Source organism: Sturnus vulgaris, chromosome 20 (genome assembly GCF_052056855.1).
Source record: "Sturnus vulgaris isolate bStuVul1 chromosome 20, bStuVul1.hap1, whole genome shotgun sequence".
NCBI lineage: Eukaryota > Metazoa > Chordata > Aves > Passeriformes > Sturnidae > Sturnus > Sturnus vulgaris.
In genome coordinates, this window is record NC_142262.1 from 10,896,509 (window position 1) to 10,908,678 (window position 12,170).

Below are 12,170 nucleotides of genomic sequence, written 5' to 3' on the forward strand. Positions count from 1 at the left end.
AGGGTGAACTGCACGAGTCACACATCCCTCCCTCCCTCCTCTATGGACAGAGCACCCAGGACTGGGAGCTCAGATCTGGGGCATCCTCAGGGATGGCTGAGAGGGAGTGCCCTGAGCTGTGATGGGGAAGCCCAGAGCATGCAAAGCACTGGTCCCAGCATGGCAAGGCAAGCAGCAGCCCAGCTTGGCCTGTGCTTGATGCAGACATCAGCTTTGTTTTGTCAGGAGATCAGCAATCCCTTCAAAAGTTCTTTTAACCATTGTGGGGATATTGGGAAAGTGGGCTGTGAAATGTGATGTGTTCAGTCAAGCTTTGCTGTTCCCCTCCCTTATCCCATTGCCCCCTTGCCATGGAATTTCCATAGGCAATCCTCCCTGTCTGCTGGACTCCCAGGTGGCTTTAAAGACAGCAGGGACCGTTTGTGGGGGCAAAAGGGAAATTTGCTGCAACTGAGATTGTGCCTGGTTTGGAATCATTTTCTGCTCCTTGCAGACTAAAAGTCCAGGGAAGAAACAAGTGCAGAGCCTTTTGTGAGGCATCATTTCAGGTCCAGGGGGGCTATGCCAGCCTTTGCTGCCTCACTGTGGCACAAAGCAGCCTGGGCAGAAGTCTCAGTGCTGTGGGACACCGACCACGAGGTCTCTGCCCACACAGGAGCAGTGGGGACCTCTGTCCATCTCTCCACTCCTGGTGCATCATCAACCACATCCCCCATGAAACAAATCAACTGCTGAGCTCAAACTTGCCCAGAGCTTGTTCCAGAGATGGTGGGGCTGGAGAGGGGATGGTGGGGCTGGGGAGGAGATGGTGGAGCTGGAGAGGGGATGGTGGAGCTGGGGAGGAGAGGTGGGGCTCTACATGTCCCACCTGAGCACAGCCTGCCTTGGCACCAGCCTGGGGGAAATGGGCTGTTTAATGGATGCATCCTGTGTTTGCAGAGCAGCCGCCAGCTGTGACAATACAGATGTTTCCTGTCTCCCTGGATCTGCAGAGAGCCTTTTCCCAGCTGGAAGCAGTTCCTGCACTTGGGCTCCACCTCGGAGATCTCAGCAACCTGACCTCAGCCAGCAGGACATGCCTGGGCAGTGACCGTGCCACCCTGCCCTGGTCAGTCCTGGCTGTGACAGCCTGGGAGGCAGCTCCAGGGAGGAAAGCCCAGCTCCAAGGCCAGTGCAGGCTTGGCTGCCCCGGAGATCGATGCCGGCCCTCCCAGAGAGTGTGAGCGGCCCTGAGCAGGACGTGGGGATCTGCAGGTAAGCAGGAAGATCCCCCGTGTGAGCAGGATGGAGGATGTGACTGTATTGACTGTTCTCCCTTGTTGAGTCTCTGTCTTTTCCTTGTCTGGACCCCTGGAGCCGAGTGTTGCCACATCCTCCGGCTCGGGAGTGCCTTTGGGAAACAGATAAAGGCAGGTTTAACCCCTTTCCTGCTGGGGGAGAGAGCAGCTGGGGGAGCCCTCACAGGCAGCTTTTGCTTTCCAAAGCTGCTGTGCTGCAGACAGGCTCTGAGCCATTCCCTTTCCTCCCTGCCCAGCTTTTGGGGCTCCATGGCACGGGCTGAGCTGAGGAGGGGATTTAGCTCCGGGTTTTTCTCCTGAGCTGCAGCAAGCCCTGTCCTGACTCTTTGGTTTCCCTCCCCGGGCACAAAGCTCTGGAGCAGGGAGTGCCTGCCCATGACCGTGGCCTCACCCGGGCTGACCTGAGCGCTCTCCCTGCTGCGCTGAGCCACGAGCAAATATTTCCTGGGATGTCTCATGCACGCAGAGCTGGGCCGGGCGCTGGGTAAGGATGCCACCCTCAGTGAGGATTTCTACCTGCATTGCTCCCGGTGAACTCCCTCCTCCCAGCATGGAAATGTGCAGGCAAATTCCTTCCCGTCAAACTGCGAGCGACTGGCTCTGCATGGAGCAGGAATGCTCCCTGTCGGAGCAGATCTCCAGCTGCCAGCTCCTGCGGCACGGGGACAGCTGGATTGTCACCGGTGTCACCTCAGACAGCCCCTCCACCTCTCCTTGCCTGGTTTCTCCAGAGCCCGGGAGGACGCAGGGTTGCGAGCAGGCACAGTGGGTGCTTGGGGACAGTTTCAAGTTGTGACTGAGCTCAGGGAAGCCTGTCCTTGTCCTTGCAGGGCACGCAGGACCCTGGACAGGGATGCAGGACGGGCGCTGAAGCACAGACTGCCCTGTCCCGTGGTGTCCTGCGGTGACACAGCCCCCTGGGATCCTTCCTGTGCCGTGCATCTGCAGCTGGGGAGCTGCAAACTCTGCTTGGATGCTGCATGGAGGGAGCAGGAATTGTGTCCCAGATCATTCATTTTCCCACCAAGCTGTGGCACAGGCTCGGTGACCCGCAGCCCTCCCTGCATGCCATCCATCCTGCCCAGACCAGCACTCCTGGCACTGGGGGCAGAGCCCCTCACCCTGCCCGGAGCCAGGGTGGGCGTGGACGATTCCCAAATGCCTCCAAAACAGAAGAGGTGAAAATCTCGCTGGAATTGAAGCCAAAACTGGACAATTCAGCCGCTGTTCCTGGAAATGCCACGTCAGAGCCAGAGCACTCAGCAGCCACCTGCATTCCCCAGCCTCGGCCGCGCAATCCCAGCCACAGGAGCGGAGCTGTGGGGAACGGGGCTCTGGGACAGCACTGCTGACGCATTCCTGACAAAACCGGGGCGAACTTCCCAGCAAAGGCCACGGGGAAACAAAGAGGAGAGGAGGAACGAGAGACAAAAGCACAAGCAGAGCGCTTCGGTCTGGCAGACAGTGCTGTGCTGGGAAAATCCTGATTTACTGCAACAGTTCTGGCAGATGAGGAAAGAAGGGAGCAGAGTTTCTAAGTGACGGCTCCCTCAGTCTTTTCCTTTCTTCCCTGGCCTGCTTTGCAACCCTGCTTGAGACATTCAGTGGATTTGGGGGATTTTGTGCTGGATTGCTGAGCCCTGGTGCCCATCCTTACACCTCGGCTTGGGAACAGAGCTCTGCCAAGCTCCTTGCACTGCCTCTCACTCCTCATGGGAGCCTCCATCCCACCGAGGGGACCCAGTGGGCACAGCTGAGCCATGGGTGTGAGCCAGGAGCTCTGCTCCTGCTCCTCCAGGGGCCGTGCCGATGTCCAGGCTGGGCTCTGGCTACAGCCGTGCCCTGGACTCTGGTGCCCGTGGCCAGGCAGGAGCCCTGGGAACAGCTTTGCTGCACAGGGAGCGGGAGGGAGTCAGCAGCCAGCCCAGGGCTCGCACAGCTCGGCTCATGCGGGTGCTGAGCCTTGGGAGCGTTTCCCTGCCCATCCCGGCAGGTCTGCACACGCTTTTCCACCCCGAACTGCTGCCGGAGGTTTCCATGCCAGGCAGCCCATGAGAGCAGCAGCTGTATGTAAATCACAGCGGGATGCTGCCTGCCAGGGAATTCCCACGAGGATCGGGAAGGGTCTGAGTGCCCCCAGCTCCGCCCATCTCACCTGCCGTGCCCGGCGCAGGTGCCCCGGTGCCCATCCCCTCTCCGGACACACCCGCTGCTGTTTCTCCCGGCGCCGGGGGATGGCATCACCTCCTCGCTGTTCGGGGTGCGAGCTGAGGAGCCGGAGGCTTGCCCCATCCCCTGCGCCCTGCAGGGCATGGGCGAGGCTTATTTGGGTGGAAAACAGAGAAAGCCGAGCTCTTCACGCATTTCCAGCCTCAAGTGCCCGGAGCTGGCGGCTCGGGGAGCTCCTGTCCCCACGGCCGTGTCCTGCCCCCGCTGGGACACGGGCAGGGCGCTGTCCCGGCCCGGGCTCGTTCCCGGGGGGCAGCGCCAGTTCCCACCCCGAGCCCAGCGATTCCTGTTGATATTTCTTTACTGCGGCTGGCCAAGGCAGGAGCTGGGGGCTCCCACTAAAGGCTCCCTGCTCATCATAACTCGGCACTATTCACACATTTTAACAAACAAGGACATAAGCCTTTACTTATTGCTGATCACATAGCTTTATTAATGTTTACTTTTTATTAATTGGCATCCAAGCCCTTTTTGCTGGGTGTATCCTGATCAGTCACAGGAGCTGCTCTTCCCTCCTTTGAGCCTTCGGGTCAGCTCTGTTTCAGTCAGTGGTCAATGAGTTGATGGTCACACTTCCCACTGCTGAAATTCCCTTCCCTCGAGTATTTCTCATTCCCACTTATTCCTCTCCTGGCAGCTCTGGCCCAGGCACCCCATTCCTGGTGTGCCTGGATACCCCATGGAGGCTCAGAGCCATTCCCAGTGTGCCCATGACTGTGCCCATGGGAGTTCTGCCATCGCTGCTCCTGCTGTACCCTCCTGCCAGCGCTGGCACAGCCCCGGGGCAGCCACAGCTCCTGCCCTGAGTGGCCACAGGGCTGGGATGTGTGGGAGGTGACCTCACCGAGGAAAGTGTGCTTGGGGTGGGAGAGGTTTTCCTGCTGCAGCCAGAGGGTTCCCTGTGGCCTGCAACCCTCCCGTGTCTGACAGAGTGACACCAAACCTTCCCATTCCACGTTGAAATGGCCCATCCTGGTGATCCATTGGGGAATCTCCTCCGTGTCCAGCCCTGCAGCCTCACGCCAGCCCTGGGCTGGGGACAGAGCAAAGGGCTCAGCCCAAACGTGGGGTCCCCTCGGGGCTGTGGCTGCACCCCACAAACTCCAGGCAGGGCTTTGCTACCACCAGCAGCACTTCCAGCCAGGGACAAGGAGAGTCTCTCCCGGTGCTGGTGGATCCCGAGCAGTCCTGGATACCCACGGGGGCTGCAGAGCTCCGTGGGTGGCTTGAAGGGCTGTGCTGGGCTTGGGGCCAGGGGAAGCGAATCTGAGAGCGTTTCTGGTGAGCCCTGGAGCTCAGTGTGGGGTTTTGTCTGGGCTCGGAATTCCCACAAAATCTGCCCGTGCTGTCACTGCTTTGCTGAGTCCCACGCTGCAGACAGGCCAGGGAGGTGTGAGAAACTCCAGACTGGCTGCCCTCCCCTCCAGCACCCCAAACTGGGACAAACTGGGTGGAGTGGGCCGGGTCTGAACTGTGGGAGGGGACCTCGTATGTCCCCAAGGGCAGCGCCCGCAGTCCCGGTCCTGGCACTGCCTCGCCCTCTCTCCACAGCCCCACGGGGCCGATCCGATCCGATCTGATCTGGTCTGATCTGGTTCGGTCTGGTCTGTTCTGGTCCGGTCTGACCGCGGAGGGGACGATGGAGATGGAGCTGCCGCACAGGTGGCCACAGCCCGGCCGGGGTAGCCAGCGCGGGGAGGGGTCCCCGTGCCCGTGGGTGGCACACGAGCGGTGTCCCCACGGGAACTACGCCCTTTGAAAGCCCCACACCTCCAAGAGCTGCACCTGGAAGTTCTCCTGGCAGAGCGGGGGGTTGTCGAAGGTCTCGCAGTGCTCCGTGTGTCCCCAGAGCAGGCTGGCGTCCAGGGACAGGGCTTGGCCTCCCCCTCCACCTGCAAGAGCGAGCGCAGGGTCGGGCCCGGCTGCCCCGGCCCCTCGCTCTCTGTCCCTTGTCCCGTCCTGACACCGCTCCGGGGCTGTTCCTGCGGGGGTTCCTGACCCGCCAAGGGACGCTCCGGCCCCGGGCTGTGAACCTGGCCAGGATTTGGGGTGCGGGGCTCCCCTTGGGGCTCTCGGGAGGTTCCCCGGACTGGAGGAAGGGGGGGCTGCACTCGCCTTCCCAGACTTGAACCCGAGATCCCCAACCGGGAGCTCTTTGGGGAAAACTCGGGGTTTAACCCGGAGCGGGTCCTTCCCAGCGCGGCAGCGGCGGGCGGGGGATGCGACACTGGGGAGGGACCGACAACGATCATGGACATCGATCCCCTTATCGATATGGATCCCTTTTACAGATAGCGATCACCTTATCGATATGGATCCCTTTTACAGATAGCGATCACCTTATCAATATCGATCCCTTTTACAGATAGCGATCCCCTTATCAATATCGATCCCTTTTACTGATAGTGGTCCCGTTCACAGATATCGATCACTTTTATCGATATGGATCCCTTTTACTGATATCGATACCCTTATCGAGATCGATCACTTTTACCGATAGTGATCCCGTTCACAGGTATCGATCCCCCTTATCGATAACGATTCCCCCTTATCGATAAGGATCCCCGTTACCTATCCCGAACCCCCCTTACCGATCCAGACCCCCCTTACCCTATCCCGACCCCCCTTACCGATAACGATCCCGTCCCGGGAGCCGGCCATGAACATGGAGGCAGTTTTGGAGGGCAGGAGGAAGTGCCTGATGGCCAGGAACGGGGACAGGCGGCCTCTCCTCTGCGGCGAGGGCACGGCGAGGTGGTTGGGGCTGGGGCTGCGGCTGTCCCGGGAGGGGCTGAGCCGGGGTTCGGGAGCGGGGGAAGGCGAGCGGGGCACGGCCTTGGCCAGCTCCGGCTTCTTGATGAACACCCACTCGTATCTCTCTGCCTCGGGGCGCACCTGGGCATCGGGACACAGCTGTGAGCCCCGGCCCTGGGACACCTCGCAGCGCTGCGGGAAGATGCTGCTGCTGCTGCTGCTGGGGGGGTTGGGGCCGAGCGCTGCGTCCAGGTCCGCACCTGGGGCAGGGAAGGGACAGGGTGTCCTGGCAGGACAGCAATGAAGGGACAGACCCCGCCATAATCCGTGACTTACAGTGAACACAAAGCACTCTCCTGTCCCAAAAAAGCCCGATGTGACTCCGTTCTTCTTCCTTTCGCTCCAGTCGGAGGAGAGAAACGCCCCACACACCTTGGGAGAGAGCACAGGGACCGTCAGGGGACGGGCCGGGAACAGAGGCAGCCCCGGGAGCGCCGGCATCGCCCCGGGCTCAGCAGGGCAGGGGCTCTGCCCCGTTCCCCTGGGGAACCAGAGCCCCAAATCCTGCTGTGCCAGCTCCATCCTGCACTGCCATCCCTGGTGCCCTGCACTGAGCAATCCCAGACACAAATCCTGCTGTGCCAGCTCCATCCTGTACTGCCCATCCCCGGTGCTCTGCACTGAACCCACCCAGCCTCGGTGGCCAAGGCTGACCCTGCTGTGGACACTCCTGACCTGACCATGGCTGCGGGGCCCTGCTGAGGGCTGGGAACTCCTCCTGCCTGTCCTTGGCACAGCCAAGGGATAACAGGAGCTAAAACCTGTAGGAAACAAGGTTTTCTAGGTCACCTGCACGAGGCCCTGGGGGTGGCAGGTGTTTATCTCCACCCCACCCTGAAGTGTCAGCCTGGGGGCATCAGCACTGTTGGTCAGTAAATCTTTGGGAGGCCTTAACAATTCACAGAACTCGCCCCCACTGTGGGATGAAGAGTGAAGAGATAAATTAGGGCTTTATGAGGCACTCAGAGTCCCTGGGAAGAGCCCTGGCTCAGGGGCCTTTCCAGTTATTCCACAGCTTTCAGGAGGAACTGTCCTTATTTCTCCTCCATTTCCCTTGTGTGGCTGCTCGTGCAATCAGAGACAGAACCTGGCCTGTAGTGCTTTGAAAGCAAGTCCTGGCTCAGACAAATCATCTGCTGACTTCAGGAGAGTCTGTTCAGCGAGGACCCATGAGCCAGTCTGTATTTGCAATTAAAGTCTCACTCGTGGTCTCTCTTCCCCTCACCCATTCCTCCTGTTCCCCCAGCACCCCTGGCTGAGGTGTGTCCTGGTGGCCAGAGGTGCCATTTGCTCTGTCCTGGGAGCTGGGACAGGCCTGGGGCGGGGCAGGACAGGGACCACACAACCCGTGGGTGCTCCAAGAAGAGCCTGTGGGGTCACCCACCATGTCCCCTGCCCAGCCCTGCCTGGGAAACGCTCACCTCGCCCTCGGTGGTTTTGATGAGCAGCACCGTGGGTTCGTAGCCTTCACAGCACGTGTAGAACCTGCAGAGATGGACAAGGGGTGGGCTCAGGGGGAGCTGGAGCCCTGGGCAGGGTGTGCTGGCTGTCCCTGGCCGCTCACAGCGTGCCTGGCACAGTGTGGCACACGGGGACGTCCCTGCCTGGTGCATCCACAGGGCTCTGTGTGCCCCGGGCAGTGCCCAGGTGTTGGTGGCCATCGGGCCCAGCCTCTGCCCTCTCCCCTGAGCCACACTCGGGACCCTGAATCGGGCCAGGAGGGTCCCCAGCAGCCCCAGAGGTGCCCCGGATCACTCGTGTTTCTCCTTTCTCCACCACCAAGCCCTGCCCGGAGTTCCCCACGCCCGACCCGCCCGCCCTGCTGGGCAGGTGAGGCTTCACCTCTGCAGGCTGCAGCCGTCCTCGGAGGTGGAGAAGAGCAGCAGCGGGGGGAAGAGCGAGAAGCGCTCGGGAATCCAGGACCAGACGAGGCGCATCTCCTGCGCCGTGACAATGCTGGAGCTGAAGTTCTGCATGTCCACAGCCAGGTGGAAGCACGGCCTGCGAGGGGAGGGATGTCAGGCCGGGCTGTGGGGCCCCTCTGCTCTTCGGGGCACAGCCCCTGCAGCAGGTCCTGTCCTGTCTTTGCAGTGTGAGCTCTGTGCCATCATCCCCACCTCTGCTGTGCCCTGTCCCCTGACAGGGTCCCTAGATCTGCTGTACCCTGTCCCCTGACAAGTCCCCAGCTCTGCTGTGCCCTGTCCCCTGACAGGGTCCCAAGCTCTGGCTGTGCCTTGTCCCCTGACAGGGTCCCCAGGGCCTGGCAGGGCCCAGCACAGCCCCGGCTGTGGGAGGTGCCTGCAGCTCCCCCCGGGTGTTCTCCACAGGAATTCCCATTTTGCCTGCTCAGCCCCCAGAGCTGGGGAACTCAGGGCTCTCCTCACCTTCTCTGCACCACGGTGATGCCCCTCTCCATCAAGGCCTTCCTGTTGGCCATCTGGAGAAGCCAGATCTCCTTGCGGGAGAAGAGCCGGATGCCAAAGGCTCTCTCCAGGAGTTTGTCCACAGTCACATGCTGGGCGATGTTCCTCACGAACGCCTGCAGTTCTGCCTTGATGTCAGAGCCCTGCAGCCCGGCCGGGGCCACCGAGAGCCGGAACTGCTTCAGCAGGGCCAGGGCGATGCGGTACAGCACCTTCTGGCCCTCCAGCAGGAACACGTCCAGCACCCGCACGGCGTAGCCAAAGGGTAGCCCGGGGAAGAGCCACGACAGCCACTCCGAGTAGACCTCGAGGACGTTCTCGGCGGCGCTGGCTATGAGCCTGTGGGCTGCCGGGCAGTGCTTGTTGGCCAGGTCCCCGAAGGTCATGCACGAGGCCTGGTGGGCCAGGAAGGACTGGTCGATGTAGCCGGCGTGGGGAGCGTTGCTGGCGATGAGGCGAGAGACACTCTCGAAGCACTGCGCCTCGTCCTCGCTGTAGTGCAGCAGCAGTGCCGCCAGCGCGGGCAGGAGGGGGCTGTACGTGATGTCGGGGAACATGTCGCCCACGCAGATGAGGATCTTCTTCAGGGCCGTGACCCCGTGCGGGTTGAGGCAGTAGGTGGGCATGGGGCAGCCCTCCAGGAACTCGGGCAGAGGGTGGGAGCTCACGCTGGGCTTCCCGAAGAGCCGGGCGGCCACGTCCCTGTACACGAGCGCGTCGGGGGTGACGAGGCGGCAGGAGACCCGCTGGATGAGCCGGGGGTAGAGCCAGGCCCGACCCCCGTGGCTCCAGCCCCAGCAGCCTTCCCTCGCCAGCCTCTTCAGCTCCTTCGGGGGCCTGTCCAGGACGTCCCGCGGGATCTGCGCCGGCTGCTGTGGCTCCGGCATCTTGTCCCAGTCCACGAACTGCCCGCAGCCCAGGCAGGACGAGGTGTCGATGTCCCACGTGTCAGCCTCGGACGTGACCACGATGGTGACCGGGGACGAGCCAAGCACCTCTGTAGGACAAAGAGCTTTTATTGAACACCTTTCACCACCCCACCAACAGAGTTTCACTCTGGCTGAGGGCGCTCTGAAGTCTCCCAGCCACGTCCCGGCTTTCTTTGTTCTCCCCTAAAAAGGGAAGGGTTTCAGGCTTTGCCCTCTCCCGCTCCCATCAGCTCAGGGCTCTGGAGAAGTGTGGAGCCAGGTCCTAGCTGGGTATCAGGGTTTCTTCTCACACCATGAGAGGCTTTCCAGCCCTCCAAAAGCTCACGGCCCGAGGCAGGGCTCGGGCAGCCGCCAGCCCGGCGCTGGAAGAGCAGAGTCTGAGCTCCTCCTAGAGAGACGGGAGCAGCATTTCCTGGGGCTGCGGGAGAGCTCGGTCCGAGCGATCCCTGCACGGGGCACGAGAGCTGTCCCCGCGTGGGTGAGCTCTGCTGGCCACTGATTAACGGGCAGGGATAAAGTCAATTAGCGCACTCATTAACTCTCGGATGTTTCTATCGTGGCTGTGCTCAGTTGCTGGGGGTCAAGGATGAATTCTCACTGAGCCAAGGGGACACGGGGGGACAGCAGGTGGTGGCACATCGGGACGGTCCTGTCGGCCTGGCTGGGTCGGGCTCTGGCTCTCCAGCTCAGTTTGGCGCTGGCCCCAGGCTCAGTCTGGTTCAAGGTTCAGCTCTTGGATGCGGTGGCTCGGCTCGACTCCTTGTCCTGGACACAGCCTGATCCCAGCACAGTCACGGGGATGACTGGCCACAGAAACCAGGCTGAGACAACACCGGGGGTGAATCAGGGGCTGTTGCACCCCGCGATCCCCAAAATCACCTCGTCCTCTCCCCAGGGTGCCGCCCTGCCCGGTACCGAGCATCATCAGCCCGAGCCCACCCGACCGCCGGTGCCCCGGCCCCGGGTGCCGAACGGAGGCTCCAGGTCGGGGCAGGAATTTAGGTCTGCCCCAGCCCCTGTGCTCCGCCGGACGTGTCCCGGCACTCACCTCGCCCGGTGCCCGAGTCCTCGCCCGCGGCCGGCTCGGCCATGGGGAAGGCAGCGGCCGCGCCCCCGGGGGAGCGGGGCAGGCTGAGCCCCACCTGCAGCATGTGCCAGCTCGGCCACCCCTGCCGGGTTCCCTCTGGCCCCGGCACCTGCCCGCGCTTTTAAGGTGAGGGCCAGCCCCGGCACCGGCGTTTATTTGGGGTAAATAGAGCGAGGGGTGGAGCAGCTCCGCGCCCGCATCGCCCCTTCCTACCCCAGTTCCGCGCCGGGCCCGGCTGGGGGGCTGTAAACACCCCGTGGGTTGAGATACCATCAAACAGCAACACGAGTAGTAAATGAATCCTTTATTTTGCCGAGGGTAACCTTGGAGTTCCCTCTCTGGGGCTCGCTCCCTGCGCAGCGCCCGGGGCAGGAGGTGCTGGGGACTGAGGTGGGCGGGGGCTCCGGCCATGGCCTGGCCTTGAGAGGGGACACCCCGGCCCAGCGACTGGGGCTGGTACCGCTTCCCACTGGGGAGACCCGGGGACAGGAGCTGTGAGCAGCAGGGCCGGGGACAGGGGGACACCGAGGCCGCGTGGAAAAGCGACCCCCGGCTGTCCCCGCCGTGCGCTGTTGGCGCCGGGGCCAGGACCGGGTCGGCCGCGGGTGCTCGGCGCTGCTCCAGCACAGCCCCGGGGTAATTGGGGGCGATGCGGCCCCGCAGCCCCCGCGGCCCCGGCGGAGCTCAGGCCGCGGCTGTTGCAGGCATGGCCGTGGGGCTTCAGTGTTCCCCGTCTGCCCCCGGGTTGGTACCGATGTGTTTTAGCCTCACAACGCGCTGCAGACTGAGCGCTGTATTCACGGACAGAAGGGCTGAGCTGGAGGAAAAGCACCCTCCAGCAGAGGCTGGAGCCTCCAGAGAGGCTCCCAGGACATCGCCTCGGGCCGACAGCGCTGACGCAGAACTCACAGCTCATGCTGCACTTAGCGGGCACTTTTATAGGCATCCTAACATTTTAAAGGCTTTTAATTTGCCTTTAAAATCGGATCGTTTCTGTTGTGATAAGAGCAGCCGCAGGTTGTTCGTGACCTGCACCTGCAGCACGTCCCTGAGCATCCGCTGGCACCGCGGCCCTGCGGCATCTCCCGAGCAAGGCTCCCTGCTTGAGGACCCTCTCCTTTTCCTCACCTTCTCTGTGCTGTGCCAAATTCCTCGGGAGCAGCTCGGTTGTCCCGTCACCCCTCCCCGCCTTTGTCCCTGACAAGCGGGGAGCCCCCCGGAGTGGGGGCGAGGCTCAGCAAAGACCTCCGGGCTGTGCCGGGTGGGAGGGGGCGAGGGGGTCTCCCAGTGGGAGTTCTCCTTATCCTTATCTCCTTATCCTTATCCGCCCCGGAGCCTGTCCGGGGGCTCTGCTCCACAGGCTGCTCCCGAAGGGGCAGTGACGGCCCCA

General features: G+C 62.4%; 1 protein-coding gene across 1 annotated transcript; it reads right to left on the minus strand.

Annotated features, from left to right (window-relative positions):
- Positions 1-5,140: 5,140 nt before the first annotated feature.
- LOC106862291 (TBC1 domain family member 24-like) lies at positions 5,141-10,844 on the minus strand. The gene is made up of 7 exons (XM_088176468.1): positions 10,742-10,844; positions 8,726-9,761; positions 8,184-8,342; positions 7,763-7,826; positions 6,618-6,713; positions 6,158-6,422; positions 5,141-5,419 (listed from the first exon to the last, which is right to left on the minus strand). Exons 1-7 carry the CDS (start codon positions 10,842-10,844, stop codon positions 5,274-5,276), a joined length of 1,869 nt encoding a protein of 622 aa, XP_088032594.1. The 3' UTR covers positions 5,141-5,273.
- Positions 10,845-12,170: the final 1,326 nt, after the last annotated feature.

Excerpts from the sequence above, each read along its gene's own strand:
- LOC106862291 (XM_088176468.1), bottom strand. The coding sequence starts at position 10,844 with ATGCTGCAGGTGGGGCTCAGCCTGCCCCGCTCCCCCGGGGGCGCGGCC. Across the intron at positions 9,762-10,741 it reads GGACTCGGGCACCGGGCGAG|AGGTGCTTGGCTCGTCCCCG; the intron begins GTGAGTGCCGGG and ends TTTGTCCTACAG. Across the intron at positions 5,420-6,157 it reads CCGGGACGGGATCGTTATCG|GTGGAGGGGGAGGCCAAGCC; the intron begins GTAAGGGGGGTC and ends TCGCTCTTGCAG.